Raw genomic sequence first — 24,059 nt, 5'->3', positions numbered from 1 at the left:
CACCTTCTTGATGGGTATTCCAACTGTTAATGAATTTGTTACCTTCAAACGCATTCTTAACCTCTTCTCTGAAGCGTTGGGAACCTCTATTAACCTTGAAAAATCAAAAAATTTATTCTTTAACACTCCTTAGCCATTCAAAGAAATATCACTAGAATCTTGGGATTCCAGCTCTGCTCCCTCCCCTCTAAATACCTAGGGGTTCCACTCATTGATAAATCGTCAAGGAAATCAAATTGGGAGGACCTAATCAATAGACTGCGCAAGAAACTCTCTAGCTCGACCTTTAGATCCCTCAACCTTGTTGGGCGACTCATCTTAGTTAAATTTGTTCTTCAAGCCATGCCTCTTTACCTATTCTCGACTTTGGCAGCCCAAAATCTATTACAAACACCATTCATGGCATCCAAAGAAGCTTCCTCTAGAGGGGCTTGGATACGAAGAAGAAATGGGCCCTAGTGGGGTGGGATCAGCTTTGCAAACCAAAGAACGCGGGTGGGCTCAGCCTCAAAGATCCAGAACTTTTGGGAAAAGCCCTAGGACCAAAACCTAGTGGAGGTGGTTGGATAACCCAGGTACGCCTTGGGGATAGCTTTGGAGAGCGAAATGCGCTCCCAACCACTCCCATCAAGACCTCATCAGGCTCTCAGGTCAAGCCCAAGGCTCGGTCATATGGAACCAGGCATGGAGAAACAAAAATATTATTCAAGGGCACAGCTTCTGGGAGATAGGCAACGAGGAAAATGCCCTCTTTTGGGAGGAGGCCTAGCAGCAACTCCCAATCCTCAGCAATGATCAACATGTCACTCTCCAAGGAACCATGCAAGCAAAAGGAAAATTCCAAGTTGCCCACTATTGGAAGCCTTTCGCTCTAGGAGATCGATGGAGAGAATGGTTGGACAAGCAAGGGTGGCTTCAATTATCAGAAAACTTAGACTGGAATTCTTTTGAACATCCCTTGAAGGAGAGGCAAATTCAGGTGGACCATGGAGAAGACAAGCTAAGGTGGGAAACAACTCAATCGGGCTCTTCAATCTCAAGGAGGCTTACGGGTATATAGTTAATCATGATCAATTGCAACAGCATCAAAGATGGAAAACTCTCTGGGGGAGGCACCAATGGCCCAAAATCATCCTCTTCCTCTGGCTAGTTATGCATGGTAAAATTCTCACCTTGGGGCAATCTCTGGCAAAGAGGCTTTACAAGACCTTCGAGATGCCCTCTCTGCGAATCGCAAGAAGAGACTATCAACCATCTACTAAATACCTGTGACTACACCAACAACCTATGGAGGGCCGCTGAAATATTTAGGACAACAGACAAAAACAGGGCCTCAATCCAAACCACACTGGACAACTAGCATTCGAGCATATCCCCCAACCTGGTAGTCGACCGGGCCTGGAATCTCCTACCACGGACTATTTGTTGGGCTATTTGTAAAGAATGCAATGGATGAACTTTCAAGAATATAAAACAGCCAGGGGGAAAACTTCTTACCATAATCAAGCAGATCATCCACGAAACTGTTTCCATATCTAAGCTTCATTTCGTCCAAGGCCCCCCTCGCGCTGTCGACCAGTGCATTCTCCATCTCCTAGATTTGCACAAACTTTTCACGACCATTCCAAGCCCATCGACTGCATCCCCCAGAGCTCTTGACCACTAGTCCCCCTCGGAGAACAATATGATAAAATTGCATTATGATGGCACCGCTAAAGGCAACTCGGGTGTCGCAGACCTTGGTGGTGTCTTCAGAAACTCTAAAGGTGAGATTCAATGGGTTTATTTTAGGAAATTAGGGACTGCCACCAACAATGCGACGGAGCTCCATGCTCTGGAGCATGGTCTGGCCATTGCAAAAGAGCAACACCTTGACCCCCTGATTGTGGAAGAAGACTCGACATTGGCAACTCTTGATGCCTGCAAGCTCCAGCAAGGCACCGCAGTCAGCAAGGTAACATTGCAATCCCTTGCATGGAGGGAGTTAGGGGAAGGTCCCCTCAGCCGCGAGTGTGAGGCAATCAATACCAAGGACAAAGAAGGTCATCGCAATAATGACTCTGCCACCAGCCTGCAGATCTTCGAGGGTTGGATAGTACATTCTCCTTAATTCGATGTGATGAACCCTGCCTCTTGTATCAAATCCAATTATTCTCTCATGGTTCCTTGGATCTCAATCATGTTTCTAGGTAGTGATCGTCGCCGTCTCCACCCGCGCACCATTAGAATCCCTCGACTTGCTACGGATATTAAATACATGGCTCTGGCAAGCATTCAAGATTTAATTATCATCACCTCTCTCCTCGGCTTCCCCATCTCCGACTTGTTCTATGAATACCCCAAGCCTGCAGATCATCCCCATCATTCCCTTTGCTCTCAAGCCCTCTCTTTTACTCCTTTTCACACCCCCAGTTCCAGCCCCCTGCTTAGCTTCGTCTGCAAGATTTCCTTCATCTCGTTCACAAGCATGGCCCCATGCAAAGAAAACTCCCTCTACCACTCGTCGCAGAGGAAGGAATATGGATAGGTGGACTCAAGCCAACCTGCGACCTAGGACAAGAGCAGAAGCGACGACTAGGCATGCAGCCCACAACTACAATAGTACTATCTCCAAAGAGACATGAAAGCGAATCACGGAAATGGAGAATCAAGCCAGAGTTATTCAGCAAAAAACAAATACTAAAGACATAGATGCTCAGTTTGATTGGATCCCAGATCCGGGGTTCACCAGGGCCATGGAAATCTGTACAACAGCACTATCAATCTCTCTTGGCAAATGAAGACAATTCTTGGCCTAGCGATGCAAGAACACATTCAAGCCAACAAAGCCCTAGAGGATACGCTAGACAAGCTTAACAACAAGTTTACGGTGTACGTGGAAACTATCCACCAAAGACTCCCCGCACTACGCCCTGCTTAACAGACGAACGACGTCCATGCAGGTTGGACATGAGAGCATGCCCATCATCAAGCGGGAGACGGGAGGCACTTCGACCAGCCACCTTGCCTCCGTGGACACCCTCATTGGAGGAACTCCAGAGAAGTCAATTATGTTGGAAGAGAACCTCGAGAACTAATTTGTCTGATGCAATCTGCACCTCCTCTGTTTTGGTTTTGTGCCCTATGGACCAATCATTTTTGGTTTTGTTTACATTATGTAGAAAAGCAAGGGACAGATAGTAGTAAGGATCACCACATAAAGGTCTCTGGCTCTATCAATTTCACCACTGATTTTGTAACAAAAGCAGCCAAGGCCAGCCAGTCCAGAGCCTAGAAGAATTATATATTTTGTAAAAGCAAAGAGCCCAGGAAAGCACATTTTTTTCGTTGATTAGGTCTCGAATCTGACCAACCATGCAAACCGGAAAGAAAATGTAATCTTTAGATTCATATAATATAAAGCAGCTCCTACTTACAAAAAAAAGAAAGTTAAATTGCTTTCCATTGTTATTGTCATAATTAGCATTTCTTGTGAGTTTACTTTTTGTAATAAGTGCACTAACATATTGTTTTGCAAGTGAGCATCACATCTAAGAATCATAATCTTGCAACATTGAAGTTAACTCACTCTTAAAGCACTTGATTGATCACCATATTGATATTGTGATAAGAGTAATCTTGAAGTCATCTAAGTAATCTCAAGAATTGCTAATTGTGTTGATATCTTGTTGAAGGATTGGCATTATCTAATTGGCACATTAACATTGTTAAGAGAAACATCGGACTTGTGCACTTTATGTTTATTGTCATTTGATAAGCAATTGTCCATTGTGAGATTTCTAATCTTGAATTGCCTTACACTCTACTTGTCATTGGGTAACCTAATTGGTAATTAAGGAGTTCATTGAGCACTGCTTTTGGTGAAGATTATCCTTGTAATTGTTAAGTACTTTCCTTTATTTCTCTAAATCGAATATTATTATTTAGATAATTTGTCTCAAAGTACTTAAAACATTTAACGATCTCACCTAAAGCTAATCACTCATTTTGCACTTGCATTCTAGGAGTAGTAGTGCATTAATTAATTTACCTCCAAGCATAAGCTTGGTTGAAAGACGATAGGACCACCTTTCTCACCTAGCTTGCGAAGTTTAGACCCTCACTTGTGGTTAACATGATGACCTTGCAGTTGTCAGAGCCACAGTCTCTACAGCGTCAAAGGCATTCGGGTGGTTAGAACTCCAGGGGAGGTATCGTTAATATAGTCATTTGCTATCTTCCCCTAGGTTTCTCTCCACAACCTACACTTGAGACTAACTTCAAAAAAGTTGAGAGAACGGACTCACTTAGATAGGCATCTAAACCTAAAATTAACCAAGAGTTTGCATTTCACTTAGTTCTAGGTGTCACATCTCATATAAGATAGTATGCATCCTAAGCAATGACTGTTCATCCAGTAACTTGGTAACTAATTTATATTGTGTGAGTGATTTGACTCCGTAAGGCACTGGTCTCTCAAAGAATCCAATTAAATTGTGTTAATAATTAAACTTGCTAGTCATCATTAACCAAGTTGCTAGGCCCTTCAGTTGTCTCCCAAACTTATCGGTTCCCGAGAAGTCTTTCATCCTCACATTTCATAGGGACTACCCCCCATTTGTGGCGCCTTGCAAATCGAGTCCCTCCAAATGCTCCATGCACAATCAATCAAGTACCTCCAAATGCTCCATGCACTATCTATGGAGTCCCTTAAATGACTTTGAACACCATAACAGGGAGCACCGTAGTTGACCACCCATGGCTGCTTGGGAGCAGGAACAAATGTGGGAAACAGGAGGGGAGGCAGGAGCGAGGAGCAGCATTTTCAAAAGCTCCTGAGTCAGGAGTGATTTTGGGAGCAAAGTTTATATATTTTGATGCATATATGTCAACAAAAGCATGTAGCATGATGAATTAGTGATATACATAAAAACATTGATTAAACCATATAACATCATTCATCTAGTAGTTATAATCTTCATCAACCACAGGTCCACAAATTACAAGTTCTCATTTATATAACATGTAAGGGTGCACATAACCAAAATAGCATCGAGTGCAATCCATCTCTGAACCGAAAATACATCAACAAATAGGCTTTAGATGGCCTCTAGCATCCAAAAAAATCATGCTACAACAAATACCTACATATCATCAAAATCATTGCCTATCTTGGGATATTTGTCATTAATATCACCCTCTAAGCATTAACATAAGATAGAAAAAACGTAGCATGTCAAGTCAAGATCTTGTTCGAGTGATGGGTACATTTTTAGTAGGGTCATGATAGGGGAGTTTGACAACCAATGTCACTAACATCAAGGTACATAGAGGACTTGGTGTTCTTCATTAAATACAAGTTCCATACCCGAATACATGACAAAATCCAATGGAAACATAAGTCACCCCAATTTTGAAATCCTGAAAAACTGATAATTCCACTGGATTTTGAGTGTGATCAAAAATTCTACTTTTTCCATATGAAATCCAATGAGGTCAAAACAACTCTCAAATATCCTGAATCATTTCATGGTAATGTTAAAAATTTAAGTAAAAGGATGACATCTCATCCTTTTACTTTAAGAATTTAACAACCATGAACTGCACATCAGTAGTAGGGCCATAGGCTTGAATATTAGGCTGCCTCACTCAGAAACTCTTGGTTCTTTAAAAAAAATTACATTTGGAACATCTTTGCGGAAAAAAATTTGCGAAGAAAGCCAAGGAGCAATTTTTTTTTTGAGGGAGCATGCTCCCGGGTCACTCCTGCTCGAAGCGTGCTTCAGAAGCGGATTCAGGGGGGCGCTCCCCCGCAGCCTTGTGACCACCTTCTTGAACCAAAAATGACAAATTTCCCTAGCTTGAGTTAGCCACATCCATGAAGAAGTAACCTGAGAAGCAATATAATGATGGACAAGACCCTACCCCACATGTTGACAAACCAGCCATTCATGGTTAAGACCCAACCCTGATGACAAAGACCTGCCACCTGACACAGGAATTGCACATGCGGCTGCATGATGTCTATCTTTACTTAGCCAGCTAGCTTTTATTTTTGCTATTATGATGTTGATATCAGTAGCCTTTTGGCTTGATCAGTTTTTTTTGTTGTTAAGCCCCTAAGGAATTGACATTTACCGTTATTGGTTTAGTCCTTGAGGCAGTTTATAGATGCTAGCATCTTAGATCGTGGTAAGCTGCTTTATGCAGCACTTTTTTTTATAAAAAACCATGTACATGTTATTTTAATTAATAGTTAAAAGGAAACATTTTGTTCAGAAAAAAAGGACCGAGAGAACATTCTTCCAGAAGACTGCGCAACTCTTACACATTTTCAAAAAACTATACAGGCAAAGCCCAATGGAGCATACAAACATTACAACACTGGTAATCCAGATCTAAATGACAGCAAGTCCGCAAGACGTATTAAGCATTGGCAAAATGAATGATAGCTAAGGACATCCGGTCAACCACTGATTCACAACCATTTATTTAGAGATGACTAGCAGTTTCAACGAAAGAAAAACAAAAGCCCTAATGGTTATTATAAGTCGACTGCTGACCATGAAGTAAAATAGTATTACTAGTTTAGCTACGGGAACATTATGTCCATCCATGTATACATAAATCAATTAAATCATAAGTGTTACCCATTCATTCTATTCAGGTGGACTCAGCTTGCTGCCAATGACTCAAATTGAAATTGTAGGATTAAGTTCCACAAGAAACAGAGCATCTAAGAAGCCCATTGCTGTATTTCCAAATTCAACAATGTACACTTTGAGACAAATACAAGAAAATGTGTTGTGCGCCACTACTTTTTCTTGCAGAAATTGTCTATAAAAATATTACAGCATGTTTTCCCTGTTCATCTTGCAATGGTGATTGCATAAGTAGAATGATATCCACACATTAGTGCAGGATAAATTCAACTAACATTGCAGTTATATTCATAACTGGCAAGCTTTTATTGATTACTCCAGAGAGAAATTGGGCCTTCAAGTGGTAACAGGCTTGTCAGGTATGCCTTATGGCAGACTGGCTGTGTCTCTTAGTAGTTGATTGCCTCACATTTCCTAAACACTGTCTCAGTTTCATTGATGAAAATGCAAGCAACATCTCATGTCATTCAACTGTTTATCTATTCAAACAACAGAATTCCAGAGTTGATCATTTAAGACAAAGCAGAGTAATCCTCCAAGCATTTAAAGAAGGAATAGTTCCAGATCTTACCCACCCTCGTGCAACAGCTATATCGTTCTCAGGATAGTAATGTGATGATTCCATGGACCGTAGAACACTTGCAGTTTCGCCATCACCGCGAAACCCAAATCCAGCATCCGGTTTCCTTTCAGAAGTAAGTGAGCTTCTAAAGACACACCCCACGGAACATGTGCTCCAGTCCTGGATGACATTCAAACTTACATGGCTTAAAAAATTATGGAAGTGTTATTAGGTCAATTACTTCAAAATGAGAATTGAGAGATTTCCCACAGCGTGATAAATTATGGACATTTAATCAGAGTAAACCACCTGTTTCACAGATATTTCTGATAAGTAAACCACCTGTTTTACACATAATTATGCTATGTCAGACTAAAATCAACTACAAGCTGTGATTTTAACCACCTCTTTCACAGATATTTCTGTTAAGTAAACCACCTGTTTTACACATAATTCTGCTATGTCAGACTAAAATCAACTAAAAGCTGTGATCTTACCCTTCTCTTTAAGTGTGTTATTATCTACATTATGTCATTCACAGTCGTTTACATCAAAATTGGAATATAATCTATCTGAATAGTTTACAGTAATTTACTTGGAGTCAGACAGATACTGTCTATGCAAAAGAGCCCTTGCTTACAACAATATAGGGAATAAAACATTGCAATCAACAACATTACCAAACTACAGATATCAAATTGAAAAGCACTGAATCAAGTCGCAAATCATAACGACGTTAAATTTGTCCACCATGGAATTAGTTACTTTCTCATACATGGATGACAGCATCGGCTATGCACAATCCATCAGTTTCCAGATGTTAGAACCAAGTTCCTTATCAGCCCAGTTTATTAAGTTTAGTTTTCTTCTACCATAGGTTAGAGGGTATGCTTGTGAAAAAACTAATGCAGAAAAGATAAAACCTGCACGACCCAAAACAAACTGCATGCATAAACGTGACTTGTCTGAAGAATTCATTAGCATAAGGTGTGAAAACAATTGGCCCTGAAACCAAGACATTACACAGTTTATAATAATCATTCAATCATCTTCCTACATCTGCTTAATTCAAACTGAAGGCCAGTTTGCTGTCGTAAATCAATTGGGCTTAATTCTATTTCCAATAAACCCATAATCGCAGGTCTTCGGACTGAAATTTGTGCAGCAATTATGTTTAAGGCTAACATAAAACTTGCTAGATTGAGATAAATTTTTCGAAATTTTGCGAAATCGTGAAGTATCAAACTAATATGACCAAAGTGCCTAGATTTATTTTTGCAAAAACTCCAACGAGTTCATGAGTGTCGTTGGTGATTCATTTGGCGTATTGCTATGAGAACAAGAATTAACTAAACACAAGAAGCTGTCAGAATTGACTTCAAATGGAAACAGATCATCATAAATATGCCATATTGGAGATTCCGAGAAGTGCACTGGATTTCACCACTGATGGGTAGCAATGCCAGGCAAGTGACCATAATTTGAATTCTATAAAATCATTTCTTTCTTTTTAACACATGACATGGAGCCTAAGGTTCCCACAACAGTGTAGTGTGTTGATTTGGTGTAGCATCGGATGTGCTCTAGCCACGAATATTGGTGGAGAGGCTAAAGCACATGAAATCTCCAATACCCAGAAATGGTTTGGGCAAAGCCTAAACAGTTTGGGAGATATTAAAATAATTAATATTCTTGATGGAGTCCCTAAGTCTAAACTTAGGCAAAATAAAATATTAATGTGAATTAATATAAAACTGTGTTAGAAGGGTCCAAAAGTCATGGATCAAGCCAGAGTTAATCTTAGTCGTTGATTAGGGACCTAATCTCAGCCGTTGAATTGTCAACAAGAAAAGTATAAGAGGAGGTTTGAGGGTCACTTGGAGAACACACCGAGTTGATCAAAAATTCGATTTTTTGGGGCAAGGCTTGCTGAGGAAATCGAAGGAGTGGTCAGAGTTGCAGCTGAAGGGCAATGAATACAGAAGCAGAGAGGCAAAGAGGCAGAGAGGGTACCAGGAGCATTAGCGTAGAAGCCGGGAGAGAGGGACGCAGAGCCGACTAGAGGCCATGCAGAGCCAGTCAGGGCCCACGCAAAGGCAGTCAGGAGCTGCGCAGTGCCAGAGAGAGCCAGCATGGGGGACGCAGAGGCTCTAGAGGCTGACGCAGTGCCTCCAGAGGCTGACACAGGGTGAGTTGGGGTGACGCTAGGCCAGAGAGGCTGACGCAGTCCCTAGAGGCAAACGTTAGAGATTTCATGGGGCAGATTGGAGCTGAGAGCTGTGGGATTGTTCATCCAAGGTTTTAGCCAGAGAGGTACTACTGCCGAGATCATTCTCTGTTGGGTGAGCCGGTTTGGCACCCAGATTGTATTCTGAAACTGCTTCATAATAAAACCCTCAGATAGCTGCACCGGTTTTCCCGCACTGGGTTTTTTCGGGGACATTGGTCCAAAAACAACGATGTCACTTGTGTGCTTGTTTTTCCATCAGTTGATGATCTGTAATGTGTTGAGAATGTACTCGTATTTATTTCCAGTGTTTACATGGTAAATAACTTGTTAATTAAACAGAACAAGTAGGCAGAAGTAAATCAGAAAGTACATGTAGGATTTCTAACAATTAGACTTAGAAATTCCAACATAGTGATGGCACATCAGCATCGAGAAATATTCTCAAGCATCCCTACTAGGTTTGAACTTCAGCCAGACCCCGAACCTTTCTAGCTGTCTGAATTGATCTGAGCCAGTGTTATGGAAACTAGAATCAAACCAGTTGAGCCCAATATCAAGGACCCGATCACAATTGGGAAAATTTGGTTGACCACATTTCTGCAATTTTCATGCAAGTACGAGTCTGGCACTCTTACTGATTTCTCTAAACAAAAAAATACATTTATACGATTAATGTAAATTCCAAACTGCAGGTCCATGGGGTTTTGGATAGACGGTGATCGGGTGTTTTGTTAAGGCACTCCTTGATGTGAAGTCACCGGTTCAATCCCCCACCCTGATTGAGGTGATATAATGGACATGATGAAGATGTAGTCCTGCCAAGCTTACAAAAGAAAAATTCCAAACAGCACAAAGTTTTATCATTTATTTATATAATATGTAAAAGGTGAATATAATAAAAAGACGCTAAAGATAATAATTGTTAAACAAAAATACATAAACATTAAACTTTAAAAACAAAAGTATCATCAAAGAGAAATAAGATTTAGAATAATTAGAATATTCTTTTGTGTCCTTCTGATTGGAGGACCAATTCACTTGGTATGGAATTATACCTCCAGGAGAGAGGTGGGAAGAGATCAAGTTCTAGACTCCAGAGTTGCACAGAGGTGGGCAAGGTCCATAGGAAAGCAACAGCAGTTGTAGTATACTCTTCTTATGTATCATTACCCTTTGCTACAGGGGCCATGTTACTGCTCAAACTAGCAGGGGACCTAAAGGGGATTCCTAAAGAGTCAAACACGATACCAAGGGCAACAAGTGGAGACTTAGCCCATTGTGACCTCAGCTAATGCTCCCTAATATTTACAGACTTTCACCAATGGGAGGAGACCCGGTATATATGGAGTCACAAATGAAGGATAAATCGACAAATGGATATAAAGTGACCCAAATAATCCCTTTCCATAAGAGGTTGAAGAATGGAGCTTGCTTGCTTTCTAAGCAAGGTACAATGTCTTCTAGGAGAAGGATGTGGGGATTCGGGGGCTAGGTTTATGGGATATAACTTGCGAAAGAGTTTCCCAGTCCCTAAAATCCTTATTGAAATTGGTACCCAAGTGGTTTTTGAAGAATTGTTTTTTCAAAGGAGTGGGACCACGAGACCAAGTGAGCCCAGCCTAGGTCAAGAGGCAAGGATTTAGCAACCAATGATGTTCTTAACCCAGACAAGGAGGGGGAAGGATCAAAGAAAGAATTTTCACTTAAAGGTGTTGACTTGATCCTATGAGGCACTAGCCTTGGGGATACTAGGGCAAAGTTTGATCTCGGAGCTAGGGCTTGGCTTTTCTCACAACTCCACCATCGGAATGGCTTCAAAATTGGAGGAGGCCTTGAGGACACACCAGCGCAGGAGAGGCTAGGAGATCGAACTTTTTGGAGGGCTATTTTGTCGGGAAAATGATGCCCTAGGTGACCCAACTTGGCTAGACCTAGGAAAAGGTGAAAAAGATTTGATTTTGGGTGACCACCTCTTGGTAGATCAGTGCCTTAGTCTTGGGAGAATGGAGTCTATGATAAATATGAATGAGGACCTTGTTTCTTAGTCAAGGAGGCCTTAAGACTACCTTGCTAGCCTTCTAGGGCAAAGGGAAGCAACCTTACAGCTTTTATACTTCGACTTGCAAAAGGTGATGGCTTATCAAGATGAATTCATTGATAGAATTATCCCTAGGAAATTTCATTCAAATTACATGGCCCATACATTGAGAGATGCTATATAGAGACAAAATTCTACAATTTAAGTAGTAAATGCATGCAGCAATTAGCCCTAAAAATAGTGAAAATCCCAATCCAATGTATATGACAAAGTAAAACAAGAATAGCATTAAAAGCATGTACTTACATGTAATAGAACATATCCAACCATCCACAATTTAACAATAGAGAAGCTCCAAGATAAGGTAAACCAAATCCAAACATCAAAATTCATCCATAAAGCTCCAATTCATCCTCCAAGAAAAAGTGTGAAATTCTCAAGAGAGAGAAGAGATCTAATCGAAAGTGATGATGAGCAAATGAACTCATCTCACTTGTATTTATACACTAATGAGGAGTTTGAATTAGTCTCCATGGCCTACATAAGCCCCAAAAATAAAATAATGTGTTAATAATCTAACTTTTGGTGACAAGCCCACCAAACTAGCTCACAAATGAAATAATAAGCCTCTTAAGAGGTGAGATGATGAATAATACATGTCGTAGGGCCCTCCAAGTGGCCTGATGAGGTCCATAGGTGCCATAATGAGGAATAGGACCCTCAAAAGTGATGGACAAGGGGTTGGCCCCTTGTTCTCCAAACAATAAACCTGTGGTGCTCCCAGTGGGTGTGGGGCACAATAATAACCTAAGGGGTCTCCAAATGAGTCGAAGATGCCTGTAGATCATCTGCAAGGGCTCTGATGATGGTGTAGGTGATGCCACATCATCCTACAAGTGTTGGGTCAGTTGCCAAGTGTATGGTACATCTGTGGGGCCGACTAGGCAAAGGTGAGCCAGATGCATCTTCCTCGTCCAATGGGTGAATATCGAACATCTCTGAACATCCTCGAGGATCCATGGAGGCCCATGGCTCTCAACACACACCCTACAGGTGCCAATGTAGCCCTCTGGAAGATTAGGACCCCATATAGGGAGACCAAACCCAAGATGGAGACCATCTGCAACCCTACATAAGATCGAATGTGTAGCCTAGCCTTCCAGTACAACAAATCATTAGAAAAATTGGGTAAATGAGCTTACCAACCATGGACCACAGGTGGGGACTTCATAATGGCCTGCCCTTCCATAATGAGCTTTGGGATGTGCCAATGTCTCATAAACTCCAAATGGGGTTGACCAAGTATCCTATTAGGTGGTTTCTACTTCTAAAGAGAATAATATGTGCAAGGCACATCCTTCAAAAGGTGGTAGCATGTGATAGATAAGTGAATGAAGTAGGGGATGAGAAGGGGCAGCCCTGGGCCACATGTTGGGGTACAAGGGTAGCTAATAAAAGGGAAGCCCACACTTGGGTTTATAATGTATGCGAGGGAGCAATCATGGTACACGAGGTGCCTCGGCCTTGATTTTTCCACCCTTCTTTATATGCCTTTTGCCTTTTTATGACTTTCTTTGATTAACTACTCAAGGATCAAGGGGTAAGAGCGTGATTTATAAGATATAGCAATGAATACCCCCTTTTAAGGTAGGGCAGTTCATTGTCCACCAGGGGTTGGGACAATCATGGGCTCCTATATGATAAAAGAGGCTCATAGAACCTGCAGGAACCAGGGTGATGGCCATGATGATGGGGTAGATCTCGTGTATTGCCTTTTGCCCACATGCTAAATGTGTTTGTCCCGGCCATCTTTTGCATTTTGTGGTACATTTTCCTGTTGAATGTGGCCAAATATGCTTTTATCTTTCTTTTTAGTTGCATCAAACTTTGGTGCATCATTCCACGCCTGACCCAAGGTGTGGGCAAGGGGAAGGTGTGAACCAGCCCTATGTGGACCCAACGGAGGAACTTGGACCCAGGTGGGAGAAATGATGTATGGGGTAATAATGAGTGGAAAGGGGGGCAATATATGCGGATAAAGGAGCGGGACCACACAACCAAAATCAGGTTTCCTGTGAAATACCATCCCTAAAGCCAAATGGTCAATAAAAGAGATCCCACGGGACTAGAATCCAAGGTTAATATCCAAAACAGGTCTAGGGGACAAGAGCACAGACCTAGACCATTCTTTCCGCCGAATCACCCCGCTAATCCATGCCCAAAAGTGTCCATGATAAGCAAACTACAATACTCAATAACCAAATGACAAGGCATACCTTTTGGTCCGGGAGGCCCACCTTCAAACATACGATCATAGCAAATGGGTGAGGGACCATATGGGTGGCTCAAGTGGCGGAGAGATGGCACAATGAGCTATCTGGTGGCTGCAAGGAGTTGTTGGCTGCCAGCTGAAGACCATCTTGGAGAAAAAATTTCTCCTAGGGATATCACCCACAAAATGGTGGGTAACAAACCAGTATTTAGTAGCAGGTTGGATCAATGTCAGCTTGATGCAGTCAGTGTTAGTTTTTGTAGCATCGAATGGTGTTCTAGTCTTTACAGTTGTCAAAGAGACTAAGAAACACTAAGACTCCAGATCCCACAAAAGGTTTCAGGAAAATCCAACTATAAATGCCTTAATTAAGTTAATTAATCAGTAATTAAATTTTTTCCAAAGTCTAACTTAAGGAAAATGATTAATTAACAGTAATTAATTGAAGAATGAGAGATTTCTCTAGAAACTCAAATGGATCAATTAGGAAATCATCTCAGCCATAGATTAAGTTTTAATCTTGCCCGTTGGAATCCCAATTGGAGATTATAAGAAGAGGTCGATGGGTAGATGGAGGAAGACACTTGAAGTCGAGTTTCCTTGGGCAGTTCGATTTTCCAGGGAGCAGCATTTTGCCAAAAGAGTTCGAGACAGAGAGGGGACGCAGAGATAGAGAGGGGAGGAGACGGTGAGTTTGGAGGAAGTCTTCCAATTCCGAAGAGTAGCTTGCAGAGAGGTAGAGATAGCCACAAAGAGACTAATACAAGGGCTGCATAGTAGCCTCTAGAAGGCAATTTGATTTCGTTGGAGGAAGGACCGTTTCAAGAGCTAGTGGCCGAGAGAAAATTCAGAGAGCCAAGCCAAAGGCATCCAGGCTAGCAGCAATCAATCAGTAGCTAATTCAAGGTAGTTCCAAACCACAGAGTTTCACGCCTACATAGAAGTGACACAAGGCATACGCAAAGGCAATTGGAGAGCCAGTTCGAGTGGGGCATGATTGAGCCAAGATTGCTTGTGGGGTGAGGAAAAATCCTCACTAAATTTTTGCCAATATTTTCTCTGTAGGAGTGTCAGTTTTTGGCATCCAATTGTACTCGGAATTTTCTCACTGCTGCTTAATAATAAAAACCCTCATCTGCTACACCGGTTTTCCCGCGTTGGATTTTTCTAGGGACTTTTGTCCAAAAATAATTGTATTATATTTTTTGTGTGTGCTAGTATTTTCTTAGTTTCCAGTTTATCTTCTGCAGTATTTATTTTGGTGAAAATTGCAGTTGTGAATTATTCGTTGTTTGTCGTAGCAAATAAACTGCAAAATTAATTTACAGTTAGAAGAATAATTTCCAGTTGTTGCAATAGTTGAAAATTTCATATGGTATCAGAGCAAATTTGATCAGACAAGAAGCTTAGAAGAGAAAGGAAGAAATCGTCCAAATACAAAGGGAGACTGGCAACTCGATTTCCAGATTTGAGCAGAGGCTAGCCAGGCAGTTCGAACTGTTGGGCAGAAGGTTTGATTTTTCTATTGCAGGTGGCAGGAAAAATTTGCAAAGCCCAGTAGCAGTTCCAGCAAGCATTAGTAAAGTCAGGAAGTAATTCCAGTGAAGCAGATCAATATTTTCGCTGAGCAAATTTTTTGATTGGGCACAGAAGGGTTTTGCAGCAATTTTTGCTAGAGCAGAATCAGCGTCAGGTAGAAGAGAAAGTGCACACACAGAGGGAATTTCTTCTGGAGGATTTCTAGTTCAGAAGTCCAATAGTTCCAGTTGTAGAAGGCGATATTAGCAAACATATTTTCTCACTCCAGGAAGGAGTGCGAATAGCAGAGCAAGCAACCAAGCAAGAGAGGGAGAAGATTTCGCTTTACAGAGATGGCCATACGAGAAGGCCAGAGGAGGCTGTGAGCGCTAGCCAAAAAGCAGATCTGGGCAGCATATCGACTTCCAGTTGCCGGAAATAGGTGTCGAAGGAAGTATGAGTTATTCAATGCGAGTTGCAAAGCAAAGACGGGTCCCAGCCAAGGACTAAGCTTGAAAGGAGACAATGGGGCACCAGATCTAGGAGGGGTATGAGACTCCAATGTGCTAGTTGGGCAGGGTCCAGCACAGTTGCAACAAGGAGATCAATCAGATTAGTTCCAGATTGTTGCAACGAGACCATCACCCTTGCTACAGAGGCCCACACTATCATAGTAGCAGGTGCAGTCAGTTATTCAGATGACAATTGCATAGCTAGTTGTAGTCAGTGCTCAAGAGACAGTTGCAAAACTAGTTGCAGTGACACAGGCAATGAGAATTGCCCAGTTATAGGATGCAGGTGCAATCCCAACCAGAAGCTTCCCAATGCAGAGCTACACAGTCTAGTTTCCAGTGCAGGAGGACAGTGCGAAAGGGCGGGATGGAGCAGAGAGATTTTCAAGAGGGAGATCGAGACTTAGAAGGAGTCTAGCTTCAGAGGGAGCAGCCTTATGGAAGCTAGTGCTTCAGGATCTGGGAAGATCAGACTCATTATTGCAGTAGTTGCAGCAGCAACGCAGAAATAGCAACAGAGCAGTAGCAGCAACAGTATGAGTAGATCTGAGTTCAAAGTTGCAGAGGTTCGGGAAAGGTCCATGGAGGTGAGCATCAAAAGGCGTTTCCTCATGGATCACTACCTTGCTACAAGGGCCCACAACATTTAATAGCAGGAGAATCAGTGTCAGTTGATGCAGTCAGATTCCAGAGTGACAGTTGCAGACTAGTGGCAGTCAAATGCTGGGAAGCGCAGAGCAGTGTTGATGGCAAAGCAAGAGGCTTAGTAGCAGAATCAACAGCAGCGCAGATTTCTCAGTGGATAGTGCAGAGGTTAGTAGCAGTCGGAGACTCGGGTGATAGTTGCAGCACAAAGACACCGTTGATTCAGTATGTTGGATGCTTCTCAATTGCAGTAGCAGCAGCAATAGTTGAGAGGGAGTTGAGTTGCAGTGCAGATGCAAAGTTGGTAGCAATACAGGTTGTACAGTGCAGTGTCAGCAGCAGCATAGATGCAGCATGGTTCAGCTATAGTTAGTGGTAAATGAATCAGATTAGCGAAGTGGTTGATGGGCAGTGACTAAGGGAACAACGCAGTGACTAAGGGAGCAGTGCAGTCATTTCCAGCAGAGTTTCCTGTCAAACATCAGCAGCGCGTATGGAGGATGTTACAGACACAGGGTGTTGTAGGAGCAGTGCAGCACTAGAGTTGGAGTGAACACCTTCCTTGCTAAGAGGAAGAATTAGTTTTTGTAGCATCGAATGGTGTTCTAGTCTCAACAACTGTTAGAGAGGCTAAGAAACACTAGGACTCCAGTACCCAAAAAAAGTTTCAGGAAAATCCACCTAGAAACACCTTAATTAAGTTAATTAATCAGTAATTAATTTTTTTCCTAAGTCTAACTTAGCGAAAATGATTAATTAACAGTAATTAATTGAGGATGGTGAGATTTCTCTAGAAACTCACATGGATCGACTAAGAGATGATCTCAGCCATTGATTACATTTTAATCTTGGTCGTTGGAGTCCCAACTGGAGATTATAAAAAGAGGTCGATGGGTAGATGGAGGAAAACACTTGAAGTCGAGTTTCCTTGGGCAGTTCGATTTTCCAGGAAGTAGCATTCTGTCGAAAGAATTCGAGCCAGAGAGGGGATGCAGAGATAGTGAGTCCGGAGGAAGTCTTCGAGTTCTGGATAGTAGCTTGCAGAGAGGCAGAGATAGCCACAGAGAAGTTGATGCAAGGGTTGCGCAATAGCCTCTAGAGGGCAATTCGATTTAGCTGGAGGGAGGATCGTTTCGAGAGCTAGTGCCCAAGAGAAATTCCAAAGAGCCAAGCCAGAGGCATCTAGACCAGCGGTAGTCAGTCAGTAGTTGATTCGAGGTAGTTCTAAGCCAGCGAGTTTCAGGCCTACGCAGAAGTGACACAGGGCCTGCGCAGAGGCAGTTGGAGAGCCAATTCCAGTTGCTTGAGGATTACTTGTGGGCTAAGGAAAATTCCTCACTAAATTTTTGCCAGTATTTTCTCTATAGAATTGCAAGCTTTTAGCATCCAATTGTACTCAGAATTTTCTCACTACTGCTTAATAATAAAAACCCTCAATTGTTGCATCAATTTTCCCACATTGGGTTTTTCCAAGGACTTTTGTCCAAAAATAACGGTGTTATATTTGTTGTGTGTGTGCCAGTATTTCCTCATATTCCAGTTTATATTCCACACTATTTATTTTGGTGAAAATTGCAGTTGTGAATTATTCGTTGTTTTTCATAGAAAATAAACCGCAAAAATTCATTTACTGTTAGAATAATAATTTCCAGTTGTTGCAATAGTTGAAAAGTTCACAGTAAGTTCTTGAGAAACAGTGACAGTCAAACGCTGAGGAACGTAGTGCAATTGCAATGCAGACAAACTCAGTGGGCAACGCAGAGACTAGTAGCAATGAGAGACTCAAGAGACAGTTGCAGCATATGGAAACACTTGATTCAATATTCAGTGGATCTTGGTTGCAGTAGTTGCGGCAGAAATAGCAACTTGAGAGCGAGAGTTAGTTGGTTGTAGTGCAGTGGCAGAGTTGGCAGCAATACAATTGTATAGAGCAGTGTCAGCAACAACACAGATGCAGAATTTTCAGAGTTGCGCAATAGTTGGTGGGTAGTGGCAGAGTGTCACAGTTGTCAAACATCAACAGCATGTATGGAGGATGTTATGAAGACAATTGGATAACACCTTCCTTGCTAAGAGGGAGTGTTAGTTTTTGTAGCATCCGATGGTGTTCTAGTCTCGACAGTTGTCAGAGAGGCTAAGAAACACTAAGACTCCAAAACCCGGAAAATGTATCCGGAAAATCCACCTAGAAATGACTTAATTAAGTTAATTGATTAGCAATTAAAAAATTTCCTAAGTCTAACTTAGGGAAAATGATTTATTAACAGCGATTATTGAGGAAGGTAGATTTCTCTAGAAACTAACAGGGATCAACTCAAAAATGTTCTCGGTTATCGATAAGGATTTAATCGTGGTCGTTGGCGATCCAACTAGAGTTTATAAGAGAAGGTCGATGCGGTTGGAACAAGACACTTGGAAAGCGAGTTTCCTTGGCAGTTCAATTTTCCAGAGAGCAGCGTTCAGCCGAAAGAATTCGAGCCAGAGAGGGGACACCGAGACAGTGAGGGGCAAAGTCAGTGAGTCCGGAGGAAGTTTTCCAGTTCCGAAGAGTTAGCTAGAGGGTGGAGTTTCCTTAGTGAAGTTGCACAGGGAGCGCGGGCAGCTTCAGAGGCAGAGTTCAATTTAGCTAGAGTGAGGGTCGATTCAGTTGTTGGAGGAAGGGAGATTTTCCAGAGGGGCTAGCGAGTCATTCGTAGAAGCTGAGTTGGGTTAGACGGCTTGATCAGAGTAGCTTCCATGTAGTGCATGTGAGGGACTACACAAAGATGACACAGGGGCTTTCGTATGGCCTATTTGTGCTAGTCGTGGAACTGGATCAGTGTCAGGTGACACAAATTTTGTCTAGCTAATTTTGTGCCCAGTTTATCTTGTAGAGGATTGCCAGTTTTGGGCATTTTATTGTGTGCACAATGTGCATATTATTTATCAGTTTCCAGTTTATTTTCTGCAGTGTTTTTATGGTGAAAATTGCAGTTGTGATTTTATTCGGTATTTGTCGTAGCAAATAAACTGCTTAATAATTAACCAGTTAAAAGAATAATTTCCAGTTGCTGCAATACTTGTAAATTTTCACATTAACCTTTTAGAAAAATGCAAGAAACAAGAAAATCATTAAAAAAAGGGCAAATATAACCTGTTATGAGCTTACGATTTAAACCATGGATAATGTTATAACTTATTATGTTATTATTAGTGAAATATCTCTCCTTTTTTAATTTCTACTTTTGTGGGTTGAAGTATTTTTCTGAAGTGAATTTCTAAATAATGTGTGTATAACTTTTACGAATTGATCTTCTTGACTCTTCGTTAGAAGACGATTGATCAGGGTCTTTATTTTCCTGAAAAGATTGACATTAAGGCCAAACATGCAAGGTTGATCGGAAAATGGAATAAGTCCCGTGAAAGAATCGATCGTGAACCAAGCAGAAGGAATTCGCTTCTTTAGCAGGTTCGCTATTCGACATGAAACTGAAAAGGCCCAATTGAATCGTTTGGGATCCTAAAGAGTTGTTTAATCAAACAAGTAAGAAATTCTATTGGCCCCTCACTGACAGATTGATAGGCAAAGATCCTTGGTCAACAGCGTTTCGACCATGGGCCTGCAATACGAGTTAGCGGGGAAAAATAGAGTGATTAAAATATCGTTGTAGAATCAGAGAATTGATTTCTTCAAGTCAGCTATGATCCACAATCCTTGCTTAAATGGAAAATAAGCTATTTTCCCATACTTCAAAAGTCTGCCGGAGAATTTTCATGCCGAATCTGCTGGCTAGTCTCTCGATTTCGGGAGCCAAAGGTTGAGGATAATGAAATAATAAACCAAATGACTGACAAAAAGAAATTAATGGCTATAGTTTTATAGGTTCCATATTTCCTGATCTTTTAAAGATTTTGCAAATTCGAACCTCCTAAGCCTACCGAACATTTCAAAACTGGTAACTATGTCCTAAATTTAGAGTATATAGAGTACCAGATATATAGAACATGGGAATGAAGCACTGAAAATAGGCAAAGGAGCTATTAAACGTAAGATGCACTGTAAACGAGAAAATGGGTAAGTAAGCACAACCTACCTTCTCCTCTCCAACAACCCAGATTGGGTCTGTGCTAAAATTGCGAGAATAGGGGAAATGGTCCTCTTTCTCCAGCCACGCTTCGCATATGTCATCAACTGGGTGACCTGCGACCTTAGTTAGAGGATCATCCATGGCAGCAGAACTATTCAATGGAGCAAAATAAAGACCGGCACGGCCCAAACTATTGGTTTTTCCAGAGGGTTGCCTCCGTTCATAGAAATTTGCTTTCCAGGTAGTTAAAATTGAGGATTGCTTCCCGAGGTCCAGATTACCAAGAAAGAGAATTCTCCAAAACCCCGCTGCCAGTACCAAAAACAGTAACCATCTAGTCCATCTCCTCGCTGATCTGGATCCTCCACTCCCTGCCATTTTCTCTTCCCCTCTTTCTAGAGGAAGAAAAAGATCAAGAGATGGTTATACCTATGTTCTGTAATAGTTCTGTAAATGGATGTCCTAATGTCATTTGGATTCAAATTCAGCAGAAGCCAAAGAGATGGGAGCAATATCCTAAATCCTCGTTGTCAGTGAATTCTGCAGAAGCGGAGAAGCTGGGGATTGAATTGCAAACGTTTCAATAACCTTTCTAAGCTGGAGATTGGATTGCAAACGTTTCAATAACCTTTCTAGGTTAGATTGGAGACAGAATTTAGCGTTAGTCAAAGGGCTACCCTTCCTCCAAAGTAAACAGGAATGGACAAGAGAGCAACCAATGACGTTCCGATATGCCGTACACCTTCTGAGAAAAAGACTCCAGGGTGCTGCAATGTAAATGGCTTAGTTTCAAAGTTTAATGAGTGTATGTAAGAACGGTGATTACCAATTCTTTTTAATTGGTTTTCGGTAGTTTTAGGTTTAGTGGATATAAATAACAATTTTTATCATTTAGCAATATTAGGTAGGTATCATGCTGTAAAGAAGTTCTTAAAAAATCGATACTCATAAGAAATTCTATCAATTAAATAATAAGTAGGTATTATGTTGCAATTTAGATACTAGGTGTGGTATGGTGAAGCAAAAAAACTAATATATTAATTTAAAAAGTTTATTAACTAATTTGAGTTATATTGATAGGAAATTTTAAGTTTAAATTTCTTAAAATTTAGGATTATTGATAATTATTATATTTATTAATTAAAATAAAAGAAAATTTTATGAATTATTTCAAAAATTAGTGTTATATAGTAGTTTTTTTTGTCACTTAGTTTAAATATAGTTACATTAAAGTATAAATATTTATCGCTTAGTTTATATATAGTTACATTAAAGTAAAAATATTGAATTCAAGTTATTGTTAAAGTTTGTAATTTCGGCTATTTAAATTTCACTGATTGGTAAATTGAGATATTTCTTTATTTTGGAATCTTCTATTTATATTTTACTGATTGGTAAATTACCAGCATAGATCCATATTTACTCTGGATCTATCGAGCACCGAGAGGGATCAAAACTTTTTTCATTCTATGCTAATTTGCATATCAGGATATTTGATCCATGTCGGGGCTTAGTAGATCCAAAGTAAAGATGGATCTATCATGGTTTAATGGTAAATTACTAGCATAGATCCTAGGTAGCATATCTAGGACTATATTTGTCCCATTGGACCTTAACATCGTCCACTAGGTAGTTCTGAATCTATTGAATCCTATGTTCCAATATATGTAATGGTTTGACCAAAATGGTTCCCTCGTTCGATACCTGCAATTCCTTCCTGATGACTCCACTATAATGGACTGATGTCTTGCTTGGTTGTTGTTGATTACTAAATGGATTTTATGGCTTTCCTTAATAATTAATGATGGCTCTTTTCATTCCCAATGCACAACACTTAACAAAGCCTACGGTAAATCATGTTGGAAATGAGGTCCTCCACGTCCTCAAAATTACTGATTCATATTTCATTATTTTGGAATCCTCTATTTATATTTTACTGATTGGTAAATTACCAGCATAGATCCATCTTTACTTTGATCTACCAAACACCGAGAGGGATCAAAACTTTTTTCATTCTATGCTAGTTTGCATATCAAGATATTTGATCCCTCTCGTGGCTTAGTAGATCCAAAGTAAAGATGGATCTATGGTGGTTTAATGGTAAATTACCAACATAGATCCATCTTTACTCTGGATCTACAAAGCGCCGAGAGGGATCAATTTTTTTTCATTCTATGCTAGTTTGCATGTTAGGATATTTGATCTCTCTCGAGGGCTTGATCCAAAGTAAAGATGGATCTATTGTGGTTTAATTCCCCCTTTAAATAGGCTACATTCCACGTGAATACCATTGGTTCTCAATACCATGTGTCATCTTTATTTTTATTAATATTAATGTTTTTGCATGGTATTAATAGTAATTTGGCCCGCCCCGGATGCGGGTGTCTAATCCGCTAGCGATGAGAGTACAGCTAGCACGAGGAGGCCACATGGCCACCGCGCGCTGCCACGAATCCACAGCAAAAGGGAGAAGGCATTTAACGCTGCAGTCTTGGCGTATGAGCTCAGTTGCAATCGCATTAATGCGAGAAGGCAGAAACAGTAAGGTTCATTCATGGCGCTCAGGTTCCAAGAGCACGCCAATGATCTTAAGGAGACGGACTGGTATGGAGAGCGACATTCTCAGCAAGCTCAGTGCTGGAACATCCTCTGGCCTTTGGCTACCTTGGAGTTCAGGTATTGGTTTAGGGACGTGGAAATTCTGGTTCATTATTTCCTCATGGCCAGAACCAGAGAAAGGCAACCATGCCGAAGGGGAAGGGGCAGTGGAGTACCAGGTCGCCCTCCCACAGTTGCAGGGGCGCATCACCATTGTTGCTGCCAATACTGCTTCCGCAGAGCTGGCATTCCCCATCTGCAAGCGTTCTCGTTCCTGGACGCTGATGCCCCGCCAGAGCAATTGCCCAGGCCGCTGGTGCTTCCGGCATATGGCTCAACCATCTTCAGGTTGGGCAATCTTAATGTTCACATTTCAATTCTCTTCATTAGAGAAGCAGAGGAAGAACAAGAAGCAGAGGAAGAACAAGAGGGCAATAGAGTTCCTTCCTCTGCAAATTTGGAGAAAAAAGACGAGGACCAACAGAGGGAAACAAAAGGGAAAGAGCCAATTCAGGAAGCAGCACGGGATGCGTCGACGTCTAAAGCGGGAGAGGACTCGGACGAGGAGCTGGTGGGCTGGGGATATCCAATTGTGGAGATGGAGCCGGAAGACTCGGACCCAGCAAATTAATTTCTACAGTCACTCCCATGCCAGGTTCATTTTGATGATTTTTGGTCTCGGTCGTATGGTAATGTCTCATAATTCTCTGTCTGGTTTGAGTCTTGAGCGTGGGCTAAGTAGTTTCTTCACAGGTCATGCTCTGTTTGTCACTAAGTCTTTCAGTTCTGCCTGGGAGTCAGACAGCTCTCAATGTCATCCCTGTGTAGGTGGTTCTAATTCAGTTTCGGCCCCTGCGTGGGCACTGTCAATGTCAAATTCTGGTTCTGCTTCAGTCCCGGCCCCTGCGTGGGCACAGTCAATGTCAATGTCTGGTTCTGCTACAGTCTCGGCCCCTGCGTGGGCATAGTCAATGTT

General features: G+C 41.4%; 1 protein-coding gene across 1 annotated transcript in view; it reads right to left on the bottom strand.

Annotated features, from left to right (window-relative positions):
* LOC149235999 (glycoprotein 3-alpha-L-fucosyltransferase FUT11-like) overlaps positions 1-21,266 on the bottom strand; it is a 171,322-nt gene extending 150,056 nt beyond the window's left edge. Inside the window, exons 1-2 of the mRNA XM_089372296.1 lie at positions 20,492-21,266; positions 7,217-7,383 (exon numbers count right to left, since the gene is read on the bottom strand). Coding sequence (XP_089228422.1) covers positions 7,217-7,383; positions 20,492-20,863 — 539 coding nt within the window. The 5' untranslated portion in view covers positions 20,864-21,266. The remainder of the gene's footprint in view (positions 1-7,216; positions 7,384-20,491) is intronic.
* Positions 21,267-24,059: the final 2,793 nt, after the last annotated feature.

Source organism: Pinus tabuliformis, chromosome 8, assembly GCF_031772625.1.
Source record: "Pinus tabuliformis cultivar Carrire ecotype Pingquan chromosome 8, CPIR1, whole genome shotgun sequence".
NCBI classification, from domain to species: domain Eukaryota; kingdom Viridiplantae; phylum Streptophyta; class Pinopsida; order Pinales; family Pinaceae; genus Pinus; species Pinus tabuliformis.
Note: the sequence above shows the minus strand (reverse complement) of the source record. Positions and strands in the feature narration are given on the sequence as shown.